Here is a 22,065-nt window from a genome sequence, read left to right on the forward strand (position 1 = left end):
GAATATATTCAAAGGAAGTCAATCAGAATTCTGAACTGTCACACGAGGAATGTGGGCCAGAGCAGGAAGAGTCTAGCTTTGGGAAGAAAAGACGAAAGGCACATTCCCAGAGCAATCTGTCCGGTTGGCTGCTTCAGAAAAGAGGCAGGAACTAGGGTGGGAGAAAGTGATAGTCAGATTGCCTGCTCACCTATGAGTTCCAAACAGTGGATTAAGAGGACTAGTGGTTTCCAGAAAGACTGGGTACCACAATACTGAAGATGCTGAAAACAAACCCCTACCCTAGAAGATTTGACCTCACAAGCTTTCCAGCTCCCAGCAAGGAACTTTTAGTTATTCCATGCATTTCATGAACATATAATCTGCAAAATAAAATAAGAGGCTCTACAAATATAAGGAAGTAAAATGAACAGCATTATGGAAATGACAACTCATACAAATGGGAAGAAAAATCTCTGCTTTGGATCGCTGAGCTAAAGTTCTTACAATAAGGTAATTTTGATGGATCAATATGTATAGTGACAAATGGAATAGGAGCCCAATGACCCAGTGGGGAAGCAAAAAAGGGAGCAAGCATGTATCGATCCTCAACATTTTAAATGAAGATTGGTGCTCCACATTTAACTTAAATGCAGCTAGACTCTACACAGTTCAACATCTGTATTCACAGGTCCCCAGAAACCTCTCAGTAAGCACAGGGATAGGGGTGCAGCTACTAAGGATGAAGAATCAGATGTTGCCAGACACTAGGACTCTCCCGGCCCTGTGCCTCACTCTTTAATCCCTCTGCTACCGGGTACAAGGCATTTTCTAAAAACACATCCCATGCTTCTAAGTACTCTTAGTAATTGCTCTTCTAAAGAAGGTTAATACCCTTTTTAACCAAAAGGGACGTCTTTGTTAAAGCAGATCATCGATCATGAGTCATTTTGTTCTCTAGTTCTGGGAATATGAGGGATTGAATTAATTTCCATCATCTTGTGGCTGTAGATGCCCCTCCTCTGGCTTCCAAAATCATTGATCTATGATGGGGGCAAGAGCCAGGCAGACTCAAAAAGCACTGCTTTTAAATCTGCCCACTGTGGTTCTAAAGGACGTAAACATAGATCTTTCTCCTGGACATGCTGCATCGCTAACAGGCTTTCTGCAACCTTCCCCATGCACAGACGAGTTCCCTAACTCCCCAAAGCTCTGCTGTTGACAAAGACCAGGTGGGTCACCTGAGTTACACAGGTGGTTTCAGCAAAGTTCCTGACACTGCTACAAAGATCAAACCCAGGAGTGTTTACAGCAACACCTGAGCCCTATCTGATTAACTCAACCTCTGGGAGTGAGGCCAGGTCCTAGGTAGTTTGGAACCTTCCTGGAGATTCTCCTGCCAGGCAGGGTTGAGAATCACTGCAGAAAAGCCTAGGCAGCTAGTAAATTGGGAGAATTCTCTACCTTCTAACAGGCTTCCAAATTCTGTAAACTTCTTTCCTTGATCAAAACTCACTCTCAGGACTTCCCATCGTGGCTCAGCAGTTAACGAACCCGACTGGTATCCATGAGGATGTGGGTTTGATCCCTGGCCTTGCTCAGTGGGTTAAGGATCCAGCATTGTCATGAGCTGTGGTGTAGGCTGAAGACACAGCTTGGATCTTGCTTTGCAGTGGCTGTGGCGTAGGCTGTCAACTGCAGCTCTGATTCGACCCCTAGCCTGGGAACTTCCATATGCCACACATACAGCCCTAAAAAGAAAAAGAAAACCAAACTCTCAGGTCCTTAATTCATACTGAGATGTCAAAAGCCACAGAGCAAAGCTTTAAGACTGGAGAGCCTATTAAAGCTTGTGGCACAGATTCTTCCTGTGAGCACCAGTTCTGAATCCCCCTCATCATAGAGACTCATCTGTTCTAAAAGTTTCCCAAACACCTGTCCAAAGACTTGCTCCTTTCTGAATGAGATGTAGAGCTTTTTAAAAGCATAAAGGTAGCTGGGTTTCACCCTTCAAATTCTGATTCAATAAAGGTGTGTGTGAGGGCAGGTTTCCCTCAGTGACTCTGAAATTGAATCACCTGGGGGGTGGGGGGCTCTGCTCACTCTCTCCATGGGCAAGGCCAGGACCAGGATTCAATTCTAACCATTTATCTCCTTTATAAAGGACCTCTCCAAGGCTTTCCTCCTTTTCTAAGACAAAACACTGTCCACCATTGCACACCTATGTCCTAATGTAATCAAAGAGCTACTAAAAAAGCAGTGTGCTCTAGCCCAATCTAGAAAAGTGACACTGACAGAGGAATAATAACCAGGCATTCTTAATTCTGTCTCCCATCATGGGAAGAGCTGGCACCTTCTTCCCACTGTAGCATGCTGATAAGAGCCATGGCAGGTGGCCAGGGGACAGATGTCCTCTGTGGATCATGAACTAGTCCACAAAGACTATTTCATCGATGACTTTAGATACTTCCCTGGACACTAGACAAGTCATCTGTTTTTCCCTATCTATAAGGAAAACTGACAGCAAGCTCCCTCTGAAACATGTATTTATAAATTACTTCCTGTGCTACAGTACTAATATGCGGTGCACATTATCAGAGACACCAACAAAATTTTAAATCTTAAAAGGCTGTGAAAAAAAAGTTCTAATATTTTCTTCCCACAGTCCAGTGACTCTTCCAAAAACCAACATTCCAACAGTTTGAAGTCTGCTGCCCTGATTAACTAATGAACCACTGCAGGGACTGGAAGTGACCAGGTCTCACTTCTACCCAATTGTGAAAAGTTGCTTGACAGGCTCCAGCACATGCTCAGTTAGTGATATCAGGCAGGTTGGCTTTTTTTTTTTTTTTAACTCAATGAACTTTACTACATTTATAGATGTACAATGATCATCACAACCCAATTTTATAGTATTTCCATCCCAAACCCCCAGGGCATCCCCCACCCTCCAACCTGTCTCCTTTGGAAACCATAAGTTTTTCAAAGTCTGTGAGTCAGTATCTGTTCTGCAAAGAAGTTCATTGTGTCCTTTTTTAAGATTCTACATGTAAGTGATAGCATTTGATGTTGGTGTCTCACTGTCTAACTTCACTTAGCATGATAATTTCTGGGTCCATATATATTGCTGAAAATGCCGTTATTTCTTTCCTTTTAAATGGCTGAGTAATATTCTATTGTGTATATGTACAATGTCTTCTTGATCCATTGGTCTGTTGATGGACATTTAGGTTGTTACCATGTCTTGGCTATTGCAGATAGTGCTGCAATGAACATTGGAGTACGTGTATCTTTTCAAGTCATGGTTTTCTCTGGATAGATGCCCAGGAGTGGGATTGCTGGATCAAATAGTAATTCTACTTTGAGTTTTCTGAGGAATCTCCATACTATTTTCCACAGTACTTGCACCAATGTACATTCCCACCAACAGTGTAATAGGGTTCCTTTTAATCCACACCTGCTGCATATGGAGGTTCCCAGGCTAGGGGTCAAATCAGAGCTACAGCTGCTGGCCTACACCACAGCCACAGAAACATGGCATCCAAGCTGCATTTGCGACCTACACCACAGCTCATGGCTACACTAGATCCTTGACCCACTGAGCAAGGCCAGGGATCGAACCCACAACCTCATGGTTCCTAGTCGGATTTGTTTCCACTGTGCCACAAGGGGACTCCATCCCCATTTTAAAAATGCAGGCACTGCTGCAAAGTGAGGTTTAGTGACTTGCCAAGGTCACACGGCCAAGATGTCTTGAGAACCCAGGTGGCCTTGTCCCTGGACGCCAAGCCACCTTGCTTCATGGTGTTTTTCCCTTTCTGCTAAACTTGGGCACATTAGCAGATGAGGTTCACAGCTACTCTGCCTTTTGGGATATGTGTAAAAATACATGGTTAAAAAGCAAAAGAAAGAGTGGGTAACATGGTGTGAGAGGCATTATCACGATGTAAATAAAAATGCCATTTCACCCTGCTATACTTTACATTTTATTAGCCTTTTTCACTGAAAATTATTTCAGACTCTCTGAAAAACTCTTATTCGCCTTTCACCACCACCATGAATTCTGAAAGCAGCCCCTGTGAGGTGTCAAGTGTGCCTCAGGCAGCAGAACAAGGCTGTGTAACGAAAACAGTGGGGGGTAAGCATGTCCAGTGGGCCCTCCCAGCACTAGACGTGGGGCCCAGGCCCAAGTGCATGAAGCACAGGTTATTTCTTATAATAACCGGAGAAGAAAAGGACATCACACATCCTCTAGTTTCTGTTGAGGAAGCGGAGGTGCCTTAAGTGAAAGAACTTTACCACATGAAACATGGCAGAGATGCAATGAGGCTGGGGTGCACAAGGCATGTCTGACCACATGGTGTGCACAGGTTTTAACAGGATTTAAAACACAGGCGAGGACCTGACTAAATTTGAGTTCTATGAGATTAAATTATCAGTACCAAGTGAAAGAACTGCTCCCAGCATGTTATGGGAATCCATCCAAATTAACACCTCTTAATCACAGATAAGAAAAGAAGCCAAAGATTTGTTAAATTTGCACATACATCAAGCCAGGGAGACCTAATATATCAGATGCAAAAATCAGGGTTCAAAAAGATATACTGCAACAATGGAACACAGGGGCAAGAGGTAAAATTTAATACAGATAACTGCGAATCTTGCTCAGCACATAAAAAAAAATCAATCACGAGAGTGCAGAAAAAGGCAACTTATCTTAAAAGAAGTTTGAATTTACAGTGACAAAGTAGATGGTGGCTACCTGGTGGAGGATTTCAAAGAAACACAAAGAAACTTTGGGGAGTTGAAGAAATGTTCTTCACATAGATCATGGTTGTGACAGTTTCTTGGGTATTTGCATATGTCAAAAATGTCAAATCATATGTGCAATTTAATGTGTATAACTGCACTTTAAATATGTACAGCTTATTGCTAGTCAACTAACCCTCATTACATTTGTAATAAAGTAATTCTTGTGCATATGTGGGCCGGGAAGGGGAAACAGGAATTAACAGCTTGCAAATTTAGTAAAAGTCAGCAATATGAAATGCCTGACCAGTCAGAGCAATTGTAGGATCCTCTGAAAGAAATTATGTGTGAGGCAGAACTTCTTGCCTCACCTGGAAGATCACATTTAGAGACTACAGATATAAAAGAAAAAGACTGGAGGGTGTCCATGGGTGACCCACAATGGGAGAGGGAGCAGGATGCTCAGCCAGAGTCGAGGAGAGGGGCTGCCACTATGAAAATGCCCACTGCCCTGTACAGGTGCACAGGATGGAGCTCAGACCCACAGGTGAGAACAACAGGAGATGAGTAGAGCTATGTGTATGGGCAAATTCCCAACAATGAAAGCTGGTAAAAATGGAGCTCTCGTCATGGCTCGGCAGGTTAAGAACCAGACCCAGTGTTTGTGAGAAGACACATCGCCACAGTCAGACCCTGGACACTCCTGTACCACAAATGTATTTCAGAGAAACAAAACCTGGCTCTGCTCACATCACCAAAAGCATGAGGTTCAATCAGAAAGTCCTTCACATCCAGGGGAGTTCCTGTGGTGGCTCAGTGGTTAATGGATCCGACTAGGAACCATGAGGTTGCAGGTTCGATCCCTGGCTTTGTTCAGTGGGTTAGGGATCCAGCGTTGCCGTGAGCTGTGATGTGGGTTGCAGACGCGGCTCAGATCTAGCATCGCTGTGGCTCTGCAATAGGCCGATGGCTACAGCTCCAATTGGACCCCTAGCCTGGGAACCTCCATATGCCGCAGAAGCAGTGGCCCTAGAAAAGAAAAAAAACAAAGTCCTTCACATCCAGAATTTCTTCTCTAAAACATACAACAACCTGCAATAATAAACCCTTACATCAAAAAGTAAGGAAGAAATTGACACTATTTTTAGTTAAAACTTGATCTCAAAGCAATGTGTGAATTTATGTCATGTACATGCAGTTCTTTTTTTTTTTTTTCTCATCTTTTTAGGGCCGCAGTCATGGCATAGTCCCCAGGCTAGGGCTCGAATTGGAGCTGCAGCTGCTGGCCTACACCACAGCCACAGCAATGTGGGATCTGAGCCACATCTGAGACCTAGATCCCAGCTCACGGCAATGCCGGATATTTAACCCACTGAGAGAGGCCAGGGATCAAACCCTAGGCCTTGTGGATACTAGTTGGGTTTGTTACCGCTGAGCCACAATGGGAAACTCCCTGAGGTTCTTTTTAAAAATAATTTTCCCAAAGAAACAAATTCCACACTGTCTATAGCTTAAAAGAAATTCTGAAATGTCCCTAGTCCATGCTTGTGTATCCCAGAGTATTCCACCCCAAGGACAAGGAAGATAAAGTTGTCAATTTTTTTTTTTTTTTTTTTTAACCTCTGGAGGTGGAAAATGTAGAACTTCCTCATTTTTCCTCCCTCTAAAACACCAACACCATTCCACTGTCAGGACCTCTGCAGGAACACTTCCACAGGAGGGGGCAGGTGTCACTCAGCCCCCTCAGGTGTGTGGAGCCACATTCCCCTTCCCGGGGACTCCAGGCAGGTGTAGTCCCATACTTCACCCTTAGTCACAGTTCAGCAGCACAGCAGAGCCAAATAGAAAGGTGTGTGCTCAACTACCTTGGCTACCTGAGCAAATGAATTTTCTTCATAGTGTCCTCACTCTCTTTCAACAAATAACACAAAAGCTCAAAAAAAAAAAAAATCAGACCTGGGGTGCACAATGAGACTCCCACAAGCAGAGCTAGGACATACACCAAAATTCTCATCTCACTGTGGAATTTAGTTACTTTTGAGCTAGTAGGGGGAAGGTCTATCCTTCAGTCCTCATGGCCAAGAGGACCAGAGTCTGCTCTGTTCTTGGGAAGACTACCTGGGGCCAGTCAATAGGCCCCATGGAGGGAAGAGGCACAACTTCTTAGCTAGTGCAGACAGCTTCAAGGCAGACAGACTGTGTCTGAATTCCAGCCCCGCCAATCTACTACCATTCGTAATACAGAGTCATTGAAACAGGCAAGGTAGAAGTTCCCACTGTGGTGCAGTGGGTTAAGAATCTGACTGCAGTGGCTCGAGTCACTGTGGAGGTGGAGGTTTGATCCCCAGCCAGTGCAGTGGGTTAAAGGATCCAGCGTAGGTCATAGCTGCAGTCTGGATTCAATCTCTGGCCCGGGAACTTCCGTATGCCGTATGTACGGCCATAAAAAAAAAAAAAAAAAAAATTAAAATAAAAAAATAAACAGGCAAGGTATTTCCACAAGAATCTAAGCTTCTCATGAGGTGTTCTTGTCCTTGGAAATGGGATAGGAATATGGAGAGAAGGACAAGATGTTGAAATAGGGCCCATCAGAGAAAAACCGTTCTTTGAGCAGCCCTTGTATCATACTATCTCTTTATCTCAGAAGCTCTAAAATGTCTCCATTGCTCTAGGCCAGCATTTCCCAAAGAGTCCTTGAGATAATCCTTGAAAACAGTTTTGTGTCTAAATATGATTTGCAAGCCCAGCATAACACATCTCCATCTTGGAGACCAGAATGTACGTCAACATAACTGCTCTGAGAAGCCCTCCTGCCTTGAAGGCAGATGTTTCCCTTGATTAATTCAGGGTTTCCTAAACTTGTCTCACCATCTTTGTACCCTTTTTAATAGAATACACTTTGCTCCCGCAGTTCACCCCGCCTTCAGAGGCCTCCAAGCCCGCCACCCTGTCTCTAATGGCAGAGTCCACAACCCCCTAAGGACCCACTTATCACCTGGGTTAACCTTCCCAGGTGCTGTTCCCTGACCATGCCTTTAGTGCATCATAGCTGTGTGGAGCTGTAACTCAAAGGACACACACACATGTCAAGTATACAATTCAGTGGGTTTCAGTGCATTTACAGAGTTGTGCTTCCATTGCTACAATTGGTTATAGAACCTGTCATCACTTCTCCCCTCCCTGACCAAAAAAAGAGACATATCTATCAGCAATCACTCCCATTCCCCCTCCAACCTTAGGCAAATACTAACCACCCCTCTCTAGAGATCTGTCTATTCTAGACATTTCTTATCAGTAGAATCACATCATCTCTTAAGTCTGGCTTCTTTCACTTAGGAATGTCTTCAAGGTTCCTCCATGTGGTACTTTGTATCAGTATTTTGTTCCTTTTATGAGTTAAGTAATATTCCATTGTCTGGATATAACCACATTTTATTTATCCACTGGCCAGCTGATGGTCATGTACCTTGTTGCCACCTTTTGGCTACTATGAATACTTCTGCTACAAATACCTGTGGATAAGTTTCTGTGTGAACCTATGTTTTCATTTCTCTTGGGTACCTAAGAGTAGAATTGCTGAGTCATGTGGTAACTCTGTCTAACCTTCTGAAGAACTTCCAGACTATTTTACAAAGCGGCTGCACCATTTTACCTTCCCACTAGCAGCACAGGAGGATTCTAATTTCTCCACGTCTTTGCCAGCACTTGTTTTTATGTGTTTTCCATTATAAACATCCGAGGGGGTGTGAAGCATTATGTCATCATGCTTTCATGACTGTGTTTTTGATGCTCCCTTTTGGGGTAATGGTCACTCTATTCCATTTAGTTAGATGTCTGCTTCTCACTCCAAGTTTCCTACCAATTCCTCAAGATCCAGCTGAAATCCTACAGTTTTCTTAGACAGGGTGTGACATCTCTCAAGTCAATTCAGATGACCCTGAGAATGGCCTCAATATACAGTTTCTGAAGTTATAGGCTTTGGGACTTACTAGGTCCTCTTTCTTCAACCAGAATGCGAACTCTTTAAGAAGTGGGGGAGGCCTTCTTTTTTTTTTACTGTGCATTCAGGAAGGAGCCTATCAAATAAACTAATACTTCAAAAATGTTCGCTGATATAATTTAACACAGGAGCTGAGACTGGAGTTAGAGGGGGTGCTAAAAATGAGGGAAAGGGCATTTGGTATCTCAAACTGGGAGGGAGGAGCAGAAATAAATTGACGGTCAGTCCTTTCTCTCACAGTGAGCTATAGGTTCTTAGGCAAAAGACAGAATTCACGAATTGGAGAGTTTATATTACTCTAACCTTTTTCTTCACTGGCAGGCTCCACTGATTCTCACATCTGGTCTTGAATTCAATAGGGACGGGGACAATGAACCAATCCTCTCTGCTTACTGGGTGTCCTCACACTTTCCATGCAGCACTGCAGGGCTCTGCAGAAACTCACGATGGAGCTGAAGGTCTGGATGCAGCCCTTCAAGCTTTGGCAGAGTCCCCCCCACCAACACACTCAAAGCATCAAGAGTGGAAGAGTCCCTGCATGAACCATATCAAGAAAGAAAACCCAGTACCCAGTGAATCGAGAGAAAGAACTGCTGAGTCCAAGGCTCACTGAGTCACAGTCACCAAAGACTGGGAGTCATTACCTTCAGTTTCTTTGAACCCTTTCTTTCACCCAATGGTGATGGAGGCTCAGTTCAACACAAACTGTGTTAGACTATGGTTACTTGATCCATATAACAATTATTTTAACAACTACTGATGAGTCAGAAAGAGCAAGCACTGTTGGCAAGTACGTTAAATGAATGCATTCTAGTGTTCAAAGACGCCAGAGAAGGCCTGTAATGGAAACACAGCAAAAACCTCCCCTGCATGTGACCAGTGGGTCTCCCTCTTTCCTTGCACAGCACAGATTCTGCTGGGGCTTCTAATATACCTCTTAGATCAATATCAGTAACCCTGAGCTGCTGACAATAGAACTTATTCAAAAATAGCTCTCTCCCATGGCCACGTGTGCTGGCCTTATACTTTTAATGCACATTCAGGAGAAAAAATTGCACAAGAATTTCAGCAAAATGATGTGACTACACCCTGGGACTCAGTGGGTAAAATGAGTATAAACCTTAAGGCCTTAAATAAAACCCTTAATGAAGCAATTCCATGTCCAAATTTAACATCCAAACCCCTTAATCATCAAGTGCGTTACCCTAGGGAAGATTGTATCACCACCGCTCTGGGTGCCCACACCTCCCTTTCCCTCTAACGGGTACCAACAAGGACCCAAATGAGTACACAACCCAAGAACAGGATACCCCAAGCATAGCTTCGGGCATGGAAAGGATGAACGTAGGCATTTAACCAAGAGGCTCTATGGTGTGGAAAAAGCTTGGAGGCTAGAAGTTTCTCAAAGCTGCAGGGGAGCCTCAAGAAGTCTGATAAAGAACAGCAACTTCTGATACACTGATGTGCATCTGGCTAAGGGACAGGACTGGGATGGAAAGCAAACATTCACGACATCCTGAAAGGCAGGTCCCAGGGAGCTGGCAGAGCCTTCAGTGTGGTAGGAAGGTGCTGGAAAGAGGCCATACTCACCTTCTGCCAGAGGACCATCAAGAAACCAATTGTAAAGGAGGAAGGATTGTCTTCTTCACAGGAAACCAAGGAAGACTCAGTTTAAATGATTCTCCTGAGACCATTGTGCAGGCTTCCTTCACTGTGCAGACATGTGCTGTATCACAGCACCCACCCCTCATTCTTCCCCCCATACGATCTGACCTTGAACCACAGTGCTGTCAGGAGCTGTGTGCCTCAGCAGGTTACCAGGTGAAGTGACTCCTGCTCAAGCCCTGATAGCAGACTGGAATAGTCGGTGGTCTTAGGGCATTAGAGAAGTCAAAGGTCATGGTCATTTTAGCTCCACAATCTTTTATTATATTTTAGAGAAACGAAATGATTATAGACCATTCTACTTACTAAATTGCTCAGTTATCCAATCACTGCCTTTATTGAATATCATCATTGCATATCCATAAGGAAGTAGACTTTTTATGTACTGATCTCCACAGCCAGCAATAAAACATTATAAATTAGTAAGGAAGCCTATATATAACACTCTGTCCTCGTGGAAACTTTCACTGGGATGAAAATTACACTCTGACATCCACTGAAGAATAGACCACCTTAAATGAGATTCTCATGCAGCCCTCTCACTAAATTAGCCTAAGTAACCTCCTTTCCCCCAAAACAACTTCTATCTGCCGCCAGCTCCATAAGATGTTCTCTAGAGGTGGCAAGAAAGATTTAACTGAAAGGACTTAGCATTTTGGTGTTAATTGGAATACAGATTTCCACCAAAACTTTGGTAAAACTATCTTTCCCTGTATTATACTTTGACAGCTCAGGCCAAAATGGTGGTTAATTTTAGGTGTCAGCTTGGCTAGGCCACAGTTCCCAGACATTTTGTCAAATACTAGTCTGGATACTGCTGTGAAGGTTTTTTTATATGAAATTAACAGTTTTATCAGTAGACTTTGAGTAAAGTGGATTACTCTCATAATACAGGTGGGTCACACCCAATCAGTCGAAGGTCCTGGGGGGAGGGGGAAGGACATTCCACACCAAAGAGAAGTTGGCTAGTAGAATTCCCTCAGGCTCAAAATGCAGCAGCATCTTTTCTCTGGATCTCCAGCCTGCCAGGCTACCCTGGAGATTTTGGACATGCCAAGCCTACGCAACTGCACAAGCCCAATCCTTAAAATAAAAATCCCTCTCTCCGTACACATACACCCACACTCCATATTGGTTCTGTTGCCCTGCAGAACCATGATTAATACCATTCACCTAACCCACTTCGTTTTTTGTTTTTTTTGGTTTTTTTTTTTTTGTCTTTTTGCCATTTCTTGGGCCACTCTCGTGGCATATGGAGGTTCCCAGGCTAGGGGTCTAATCAGAGCTGTAGCCCTCGGCCTACACCACAGCCATAGCAACTTGGGATCTGAGCCACATCTGCAACCTACACCACAGCTCACAGCAACACCAGATCCTTAACCCACTGAGCAAGGCCAGGGATCGAACCCGCAACCTCATGCTTCCTAGTTGGATTCGTTAACTACTGCGCCACAATGGGAACTCCCACCTAACCCACTTTCTGATGAAACAGACCTCTACCTATCTTTCAGAGTCAGAAAGAAAAGAGTAAAATGAGAGATCTGCTTAAGTGACTAAACAGAACTCCACTTCCAGGCTAGAAACTCAAAACCACTATGCATGACTGCCAATTTGAAATTGCCATTTCTGCCCCAGATGTCTGGTATCAAGAAGCTGTCAAAGAGTCCTGGTTCCTTCAAAAGGGAGCCTACACTTCATTCACTATAAAATGAGTGGAGATGCTATACAATGGATTCATTACACCTGGAGGGGAGAGGACCAAAAGAAAGTCAAGGAGAGATGAAATGCTAGGCATTAATTGTACTGCTCAAAAATAAAATAAGTCTACAGAGCTACTGTTCTCCAAGCCTAGGTTCAAGTTCACAAGAATAAGATGAAGACATGAGGAAATGTGGTAAGAAAAGAACCTGGGCTGGTTTGGTTTCTAACTCTCTTTCTCAATCCCAGAATCACCATTCCACCATCGAGAGAAAGCAACCCAAGAAGGGAGACACTCCCCAAGGCCGACTTCTGGGCTGAGGTTATTCTTACCTGGCCATCTGCTTGTAGGCTTCCTCTGCCACAGCAAAGATGTGAGGGTCCATGTCCCCCATGTTCTGGCCACTGTAGGCATAGATGACATCTTGACCATAGATTGGCAACTGTTCATAAGGATTAATGGCAACAAGCACGATACCTGCAAACAGACAATGCAGTCAGATTCTGATATAGCACGATGGCCTCTCAACATGAGCTTTAAAGGCTCCTGATCACATACATCAATACAACCTAATCATATATGTCACACACATCAAAGAAAGAAACAGTAACAGAGTAAGTCTTAACCAATCATTCAACTAAGTCAAGATATATCTGTGTTTACCAGGCATTCTGCTAGGCCCTGATGGAGAAAAGACTGACAGGCCAGGCCTTCTAAATGCAATAAGCACACATATGCATGGGCGCATGCACACACACACACACACAAATGCTCGACAAACTGAATTTATAAAATAAATACATGTAAAGTGTTGCAGGATCAGAAAGAAGAGGCTTAACCCTAAAAACAGATGCTCGGCTTAAAAAGTCATCTCAGAATTAAAATCTAGAAGAGAGACTATTAATTTCTCATTTGCACGTGGGTTATCATAACTAAAATACCATTTGTGAACAGGAAATACTATTTACACACCTTAATGTCAAATCTTGGCTCAGCCAATTATTAATTGTGTGACTTTGCCCAATTACTTAGCCTCTGAATGCCTTAGTTTCCTGGACTGTAAGAAGGGGAATAATAATTGCATTTTCCTGGTTATCCTGAGGATAAAATGATTAATAGAGTGAACATTTAGACCAACATCTTGAATGGTAAGTGCTGAGTGTTGGCTATTTTTTATTAGCTCGCATCACATTGTATCATGTACTAACTTTCATGTCACTATTTCTTCCATCTTGTGTTCCCAAAAGGATACACTGCAATGATGGACTCAATAAGTACATGTTGAATGAAGGGCTAGCAAATCCTTTAACCCCTCAGATCTCTGATGGAAGGGCAAGGTAAACTGACATTTGGGAATGTGCATAGACAGAAAATATAAATTCAATATTCAAGACAAGACAAATTCATGCCTTTTTCTTTCACATAAAAGCACATACTGGATCTCAAGGGAACAATTGACAGGGGTATGAAAAATGCAAGCCTTTCCAGTCATGTAGGGAAGAGGAGGCAGGAATGGAAAGAGTCACTGGCAGGATAGGAGAGCTCCTGCACTGTGTGTTCCCCTTCGGTCTTTGAAAAGACCCATGGTCAAGAGGATGAGAAGACAAACCATAGACAGATCCAATAAAGGACTGTTTTCCAAAAACATACAAAAACTCTTAAAGCAATAAGGAAATGAACCATCTGATTAAAAAACAGGCAAAAGACCTAAACAAAGACCACACCAAAGAAGATGTACAGATGGCAAGTAAGCATGTGAAAAGGTGTTCCACATCATAAGTGATTTGGGAATGCACCAATGAGATACCACTACACACCTATTATAGCCAAAATCGAAAACACTGACAATGCTAAATATTGGCAAGGATGTGGAACAAAGGAAAATTTTATTTCATCACAGGTGGGAATGTAAAATGGCACAGGCACTGTAGAAGTTTCTTATGAAACTAAACATGCTCTTACCACATGATCCAATAATCATACTCCTTGGTATTTATCCAAAGGAATTGAAAACATAACCACACAGAAACCTGCACACGGACGTTTATAATAGTTATGTTCTTAACTGCCGAAACTAAGATGTTCTACAATAAGTGAATGGAGACCAATTGTGGTCCATCAAACAATGGGATCTTAGTGTTATAAAGAAATGATTGACCAATATATGAAAAGACCTAGGGGGAACTTAAATACCTATTACTAAGTGGAAAAAGCCAATCATTCCACACACAGTGATAGCAACCATATGAAATTCTATAAAGGCAAAATTAAGGAGACAGTATGAAGGATCAGTGGTTGCCAGGGGCTGGGGGGAGAGAGGGATGAAGGGGCAGAGAACAGATGTCTTTGAGGGCAGTGAGACTACTGTGATGATACCCTAACAGTGGGTACATGTCATTATACATTTGTCCAGACCGACAGAACATACAATACCAAGAGTGACCTGATGTAAACTATGAACTTTGGGTGATAATGATGTGTCATTGTTGGTTCATCAGTTTAAACAAATGAGTCACTCTTGAGCAGATGCTGATAGTGGGGGAGCCCGTGCATGTGCAGGGGAAGGGGGTAAATAAGAAATCTCTGTACCTTCCACTCAGTTTTCCTCTCAACCTAAAACTGCTGTGAAATTTAAAGTCTATTTAAAAGTGGGAAAATATGAGAGAGAGAGAGAGACCTGAAATGTAATAAGCCACATTTTCCAAGTAAAGAGGAAAAAAAGCACCCAAGTCCTCTTCAGATGAAAATCTGCCAGAAAGGACAAGCTCGACTGAAAAAGAAGGCCCAGAACTCTGAAAAACACCACTTCATAAAGGGCATGACTTGGAGAATTCTCTTAAACAACAGTCTCACATATTCTAATGGTTACTGAGAGTTGCATAAAACCCTAATTCATGCAGCATTCCATTCAGATTTTGATACTGTACTCTGAGGTCTCACATTTTCCTAAAACATCTCAGTCCCTCCTGAGTGGTAAGAGTGTTTCTTGGGGACTTAGAATTCTGAGCTATGTCAGTCACTCTGAACAGCTGAAGCTGGAGGATCCGTAGCACGTTTGGATGAATAGCTACAGGACCTCTTAAAAGGAATGCCTTTAAAAAAGCAAAGCTGATGATCATTCATAACTTTCTCCAAAAAGGGAGGTTTTCAAAAATTTTTTTTTTTTAAAAAAAATACCCACACTATATTGAGGGCTCTGATAATTAATAGTTTCTTTCAAATCAAACTCCTGCTCACTAGCAGTTGAGGGAAAGGGGCTTTGGAAACTTTCAAGCACTAAATCAATATGCTATTCCTGGCTCCTGAAATCTGGCAGAAAAGCTCATCCTAACTTAGTAGCCAACCGACCAGTTCCAAACCAAAGTCGAACGTCACAGTGAAAAGACCCTGATCCCTGAGGGCTCACGGATGATCACAGACAAAGCGCTGAAGCACAACTCCCCACAAAGAAGCCCTTGGCTGATTCTGCAGATCCGAAAATGCTCTGCCTCTCCAACGACCGTACCTAGGGTTCTTGTTTTCACCACACCACTTACAATCCTCTGAAGAACAGAAGTCAAAATTTGGGATGGCGAGTTCCTGTTGTGGCTCAGCAGGTTAAGAACTCGATGCAGCATCCACAAGGAAGCAGGTTTGACCCCTGGCCCTGCTTAGTGGGTTAAGCAAGCTGCAGTGCAGGTCACAGATGCAGCTCAGATCCTGCATTGCTGTGGCTGTGGTGCAGGCCAGCCTGGGAACTTCCAGATGGTGCAGGTGTGGCTGTAAAACAAAAATAAAAAGAAAATGGGATGGGGGAAATTGAGAAATTTTAAGAAAAATATGAGAGAATTCCAGGACTTTTGTTTAAAGCATTTATCATGGCTTCTGATCATGAATTCAACAAATATTTATCATGAACCATGTGTGTACATGGGCAAGTGAGAAAGTCAGAGAGAAAGGTGGCTCTTTCTCAAGCAGAAAACAAAAATAAGGCAAGTACATGTTTGCCTCCAGGACTGTGCCTCAGCTGTCACACCACGTGGTGTGGCCCATTCTTTCCCAGCAGAGCTGTGATGACCACCTCTCCTCCCAGAGAAATGGAGGGTGGCCTAATTAAGCCTCATTCACTGACTGCAAGCCTTTCGATGGTCTCAGATGAGAGGTATTTATAAATGTGACTCAAAGTAAATTCTTCACTACTAGAGTTTCACACATGAAGTCTAAAGAATGTAAGGCACTTTCAAACATAAACAGGCAACAGATGCCCCCACTTACCACAGTAAGTGTAGATATGGTTGGACTCCAGGAAACGGACCTTTAAATTGTGCAAAACTGCAGGCTCGTGTAGATAGCTCAAGGCAGTTAGGTCATTTTCTCCCACCAGGATATCTGGATTCCGCAGGAAGGGAAGCTGGTTCTTCTGGACGTCAATGGGGTACTCCTGAATCTAAGGAAAGGCAGTGAGAGACACAGAAAGGCACAGTTATGAAGCATTTGGCCTCTATTCGATGTCCTGTCTTGTCGGCTAGGATCATTACCCTAATATGATCATAAGTGAAGATAAATAACACATTTTAAAGAAAGGCAAATTGAATAAAATACCTCGGTTGCCATAAGAGACCAGCCCAGATGGAAAATCTGCTGATAACATAATCCCAATGTAGCAATGTAAAAGACTGAATGACATGAGAAATTTAGGATGCACAGCTAGATTTAATAAAGCGTTCTCTGCTTCTCAATGCAAAAATACTTAGTCTTAATTCTAGTTAATTTCTCCCATCTAGGAAAGATTTTTGGTTTGCTCCCATTTAATGCTCATGTTTCTTTACTCCTTTCCTATCAACCACTCACTTTTTGTTACTTTTATCTTGCAACTAAGAAACTGTGCTCCATAACTTGCATTCAAATTGTACATGTAACTTTAGGGTAGTAATTTTATTTTGACCCAAAGTATGATAGAAGTTTGAGGGGTATGTGGGTGTGTGTGTGTAATTACGGAGTATGGCTACACATCTTAAGGTCAAACTTCAGATACAAGGCGTCATGCTTGTACTCGTAGCATACATCGCACTTGGACTACATAAAAAGTCCAAATATATTTATTGACAGTATGTTTAACTGACTACATGTACACAACGTAATTAATTACAAAGATGTAATTAATAAGAAGGTAGTGTTTCTTAACATTGAAAGGAGGAACTTGACTGTTGCTTATGGTGTTTTATTTGAGTATTATGTTTGTGGAAAGTAACATAATGTCTTTTCTGTCAAAGGAAATCTTGGTTACTTCATTTTGCTCTGGTTTCGGCTGAAATGCTCTCCTGTGACCCCCTCCTCTCCCAGCAACAGTTTGTTTCAAGTTAGCCAACCAAGAACATGTGCCCTGACCTGACCAATGGGAAGCAGACATGCACATCATTTGCATCAGGGATAAATAGGGAGGGTCTTTTCTTCTTTGCATGAGCTTTTTGAGTACCCGCGCCCTCCTGCCGAAGAGCCTTGTTGAGATCTCCCCATGTTCATGTGTCTCATTTTCCGACACTGACGATCCGAGCCATTCCCCAACAGATTTGGGGGTTCGTCCAGGATTTGGGGTCCACTGGAGTGTGGATTCTCGAGCAGGGGAGACACATCCCACAGCCCTGTTACTGTGGCCCTGAATTGAGAAGTCCGTACCTATGAACTTCAAATACGTGCAGGGTTCTTGACAACTCAGGCAACCACGGTGACCAGGCAACTACGTGCACAGACCGAGGTAGGAAAGATCACAGGGGCGATCAAGTATCTCCTTGGGGGTCAGGGAAGGGGGTTGGTAAGCCTCTAAGGGTCAGGTGACACTGGCGATTTCGGGTGAAATCAGAGGATCAGAACACAGTGCTGGGAAATGGGAGTTAAGTCTTCCTGACCTGTACCTCCACTTGGAGGATTGAATTGGGGGGGGGGGGGACCAAATTCCTCCAGACAGTCCTCTGGGATTAAAGTATTGGGGCAACAATCCATTGATGAAGGACCAAAAAAAAAAAAAAGATTAAATACTGTTGTTTTTATCTGGACACAGACACCTATTCTCGCCCTGTCTGTCTTCTGGCCAAAGTTCGGATCAGATGAGGATTGGGTCTGTCAGCTGCTCAGTTTGCCCAGGACAAGTCACCGGGGTCTCAGGAGGCAACTGATTATGCTCTGTTGGCAGCAAGGACCGGTGGTCTTTTTTCCCCTAAGAGCACGGGACCAAAAGGATAAAGGAGGAGGAAACCCAAGAACATTCTGGGACCTCCTCCCCTCCATGGGACCCCCTTGGTTCAATGCCACCACCTTCCAATCCCCAAAATGGCACTGGCCCCCCTCCAGCCACAGTGCTGCTGCTGTCACTGCCAGGGGAGCACAGGAGGGGGAGGGATGCAGAGCCTCCCTCACGGAGTTAACAAGGGAAGGGGAGAGGCACAGAGCCCACTGTGCAGACACGAGCACGCTGCAGCGCTCCAATAGATCAAAGCCCACCACCTCAAGCAAACCAAAGGATATGGCAGGGCCTTCTTCCAGACTTAGGCGAGAGTTAAAACAACGTCAGGAAGATATTCAAGATTTTCCTTTTCCCACTGCTACCCCTGGGGAAGGACAAGAAAAGTGGCAAAAGCTCTTCCCACTACAGGAGGTTCCTTTGGATGGCGGAGGAATAGGATATGTAAATGCCCCTCTGACCAGCACTGAGGTCTGAAATTTTAAGAGGGAATTGCAGCCATTGCTGGAAGAGCCATACGGGGTTAGATGTAGTTCGGTTCCTTGGACCACAAGTCTGTACATGGTCCGAATTAATGTCTATTTGGAGCAATCTATTTTCCGGGAAAGAAAGGAGGATGACTTGAAGGGCAGCCATGGCCTCGTGGGAAGGAATCCACCTTCCCCATCTGGGGGAAGTTAGGATGGAAACTAAATTTCCCAACGAGGACCCTGGATGGGACAATAACAATGCCGTGGAGGCATATGATGGATGTGAGAAATCTCATAATTCAGGGAATTAGAGATGCCGTACCTCGGACTCAATTATATCTAAGGCAAGGTAAAGGGGAGGGACCAACTAAATTTTTGGAAAGACTCAGAGCTCAGATAAAAAAAATATGGTGGAATAGATTCCACTAACCCTTCAGGAAAGAGCATACTCAAACTTCATTTTGTAATCAATAGTTGGCCAAATATTTCAAAATAAAAATTTTTTTTAATATAGAGGATTGGAAAGAGAAACCATTAGAGAACTTACTCAAAGAGGCACAGGAGGTTTATGTGAGAAGGAATGAGGAATCGAATTCTATTTTATCAAGGGAAAAGGAGAGTAAGTCTGTCTTCCAGCTTGTTGTTTTAAATGGAAAATAGGGGACAAACTAATGGACACAGAAAGTGCTGGAAGGTTTTGGGGAAGCAGACATTGAGAGAAGGGTTAAACACTGTCAGAACTAAGTTTAAAATAAATTAATTTTAAAATAAGTTGGTGCAAAACTTGAACTTGGTTTTTTTTTTTTTTAAGAAAAAAGTTTCCTTGGAATGTTACTTTGATAACAGATTATATAATGTTCTTCTAAGTGATCTGCTGTATTTGCTTTTGAGATCTCTTGTAACTTTGGTTAAGAAAAAAAGTATTATCCACAGAGACCTTTGATTCTATCTGACCAAATTAAACAACAACAAAAAAGATTTATTTATAAACACTATCGAATTCTAATTAAAGTGCTTTTAACTCGGCTAACTTTAAAATGCTTCACGGGACCCTTGAGGCATCCAAAAAAAAAAAAAGGTTAAATTTGGAGTTCCCGTCGTGGCTCAGTAGTTAACGAATCCAACTAGGAACCATGAGGTTGCGGGTTCAATCCCTGGCCTTGCTCAGTGGGTTAAGGATCCGGCGTTGCTGTGAGCTGTGGTGTAGGTTGCAGATGCGGCTTGGATCCCGAGTTGCTGTGGCTCTGGCATAGGCCGGTGGCTACAGCTCCGATTCAACCCCTAGCCTGGGAACCTCCATATGCCGCGGGAGCGGCCCAAGAAATAGCAACAACAACAACAACAAAAGACAAAAAGACAAAAAAAAAGAAAAAGAAAAAAGGTTAAATTTACTAGAATTATTTGAATGTTAAAACAGAGAGCATTATCAAATGAGTGGTAAACCTCAGATTATACAGATGAATAGGTGTTTTTAATATAGATACTCTAGAAATTTTACAGTATCTGAAATTTAGATATGTACTGGTACTATGTTATAATTCCTTTTTTTCTAGTTATTTCAAATTGTTATATGCCACAACAGTTACCAAGTTTGTCAGTTTGCATTGCAATCAGATTTAAAATGTGCCTTAAGTCTTTTGTCACTGTTAGTGGCTTTACTCAGATACCTTTGCAAAAATGTTTCCTCTTCTAGAAAATCTATAGAAATAATTTTTTTAAAAGAAATACAAGTTTCTGACTTACAGACCTTAATGATGAGCTGGATAAGAAATTTAAAAAAAAATTCTAAAAGGGAATCTGATGATTTCATAAATAGTTAAACAAAAAGGATTGGTTACATTGGACTGTGTGAACTGGTGAATATGGTTATAATTTTATGGTTTCTATTTAAAATAATACTGGCTTTTAATCTGCATTTTCCAAGTATAAAGAAATTCTCCCCAACAAGCAACTCGGTAAATTATACCCTTTATAAGCGGAACTGAAACATTTCTCTCTTCTACACCTGATTTCTTCAGAGAATGGAAACTCTAGATAGTTCTTTGCTTTATCAGATAAATTAGGAAGGCCACCTTGTATGTAAGCCTGTAAAAACCTCAAGGTATCTGGGTTTTTAAGAGGGAAGGAATTCACCGAGATCTTTAAAAATCTTTAAGACGAACCCTTGGCATGACTTTCCTAGCCCTGAGATACCTTTTAAAAGCTTAGTCTAAGATTCCTTATAAAGTTCTAACAAAGCCAATTTTTTTTAAAAAACCTATATGATCAATTTTATTCACGTAAATCATCAGGCCAAGGTTGTTGACACCAGACTTAATTGGCAAATAAATTAGTCTTGGTTTGGCTAATATTTGATAAAAATAAGAGTAATTTTAGAGAGAAAGACATGTTTCAATGAAAGCTTGCTAAATCTGTTAATCTCATTCTTTTAATTGTGGTCAGTATCACTAAGACTTACTTCCTAGTTCTTTGCTATTATGTTATATCGCTACAAAGTTTAACTGAGCTTCTAAAAAAACATTCTAAGCTTGTTTCTAAAGTTTATATCAGTAATCTATTTTTGGATAAAGATCAGATGCCCCAAAACCTGCAACAAAGGCACACACACATTAAAAAGGACATAATATAAAAGACTATTTCCAAGCATTTAGAGGAAGACCCCAATCCCTTACTATGGAGCCAAGAGGAGGTACAACAATTTAGGGATTTAAGAGCGGCACTGACAGATGCCCCTTTTCTGGCTCTACCATCCTTTTGAAAAGCCTTTTCATTTATTTGTAAACATGCGCCGAGGAACAGCTCTAGAGGTCCTCACACAGAAACATGGGGGAAGCCATCAGCTGGTGGCCTTCCTTTCCTGCCTCCTGGACCCTGTCACCAGAGGATGGCTGAGTATATACAGTCCGTAACCGCCACTGCCCTATTAACTAAAGGAAACAGAAAACTCATCTTTGGAGGAAGGCTGACTGTGAGTATAAAAACAGGATATGAGGACACAAATGCCTGGTTGAAATGAATAAAATATTCTGTGGACACACGGCACAAAGGCAGCTGTTATGCTTGCGCCACAGGGAGAATGGAGGCGCAAGTGGTTCCCTTTCCTCTGGGAAGGTCATCAGACCCACAGGGTCTTGAATGTGTGAGGCCCTCTTCCAGGAAAAAACGGCTTGGGGAGTTGGGGGGAAGAGTCCAGTCGGACTTTGTCACTGCTATTCCCTGAGGTCAAAAGTTCTGCAGGTCAGCCCCTGAGAACTGTTCAGCAGCCAAATGAAAACATCAACTTCTC

General features: G+C 42.6%; 1 protein-coding gene across 2 annotated transcripts in view; it reads right to left on the minus strand.

The window, feature by feature from the left end:
- MYO5B (myosin VB) overlaps positions 1-22,065 on the minus strand; it is a 389,410-nt gene that overhangs the window by 182,634 nt on the left and 184,711 nt on the right. For both annotated transcript variants that reach the window (XM_047764561.1, XM_047764553.1), the window contains exons 3-4: positions 16,347-16,518; positions 12,425-12,569 (exon numbers count right to left, since the gene is read on the minus strand). In XM_047764561.1, coding sequence (XP_047620517.1) covers positions 12,425-12,569; positions 16,347-16,518 — 317 coding nt within the window. The remainder of the gene's footprint in view (positions 1-12,424; positions 12,570-16,346; positions 16,519-22,065) is intronic.

Source organism: Phacochoerus africanus, chromosome 2 (assembly GCF_016906955.1).
Source record: "Phacochoerus africanus isolate WHEZ1 chromosome 2, ROS_Pafr_v1, whole genome shotgun sequence".
Lineage (NCBI taxonomy): Eukaryota > Metazoa > Chordata > Mammalia > Artiodactyla > Suidae > Phacochoerus > Phacochoerus africanus.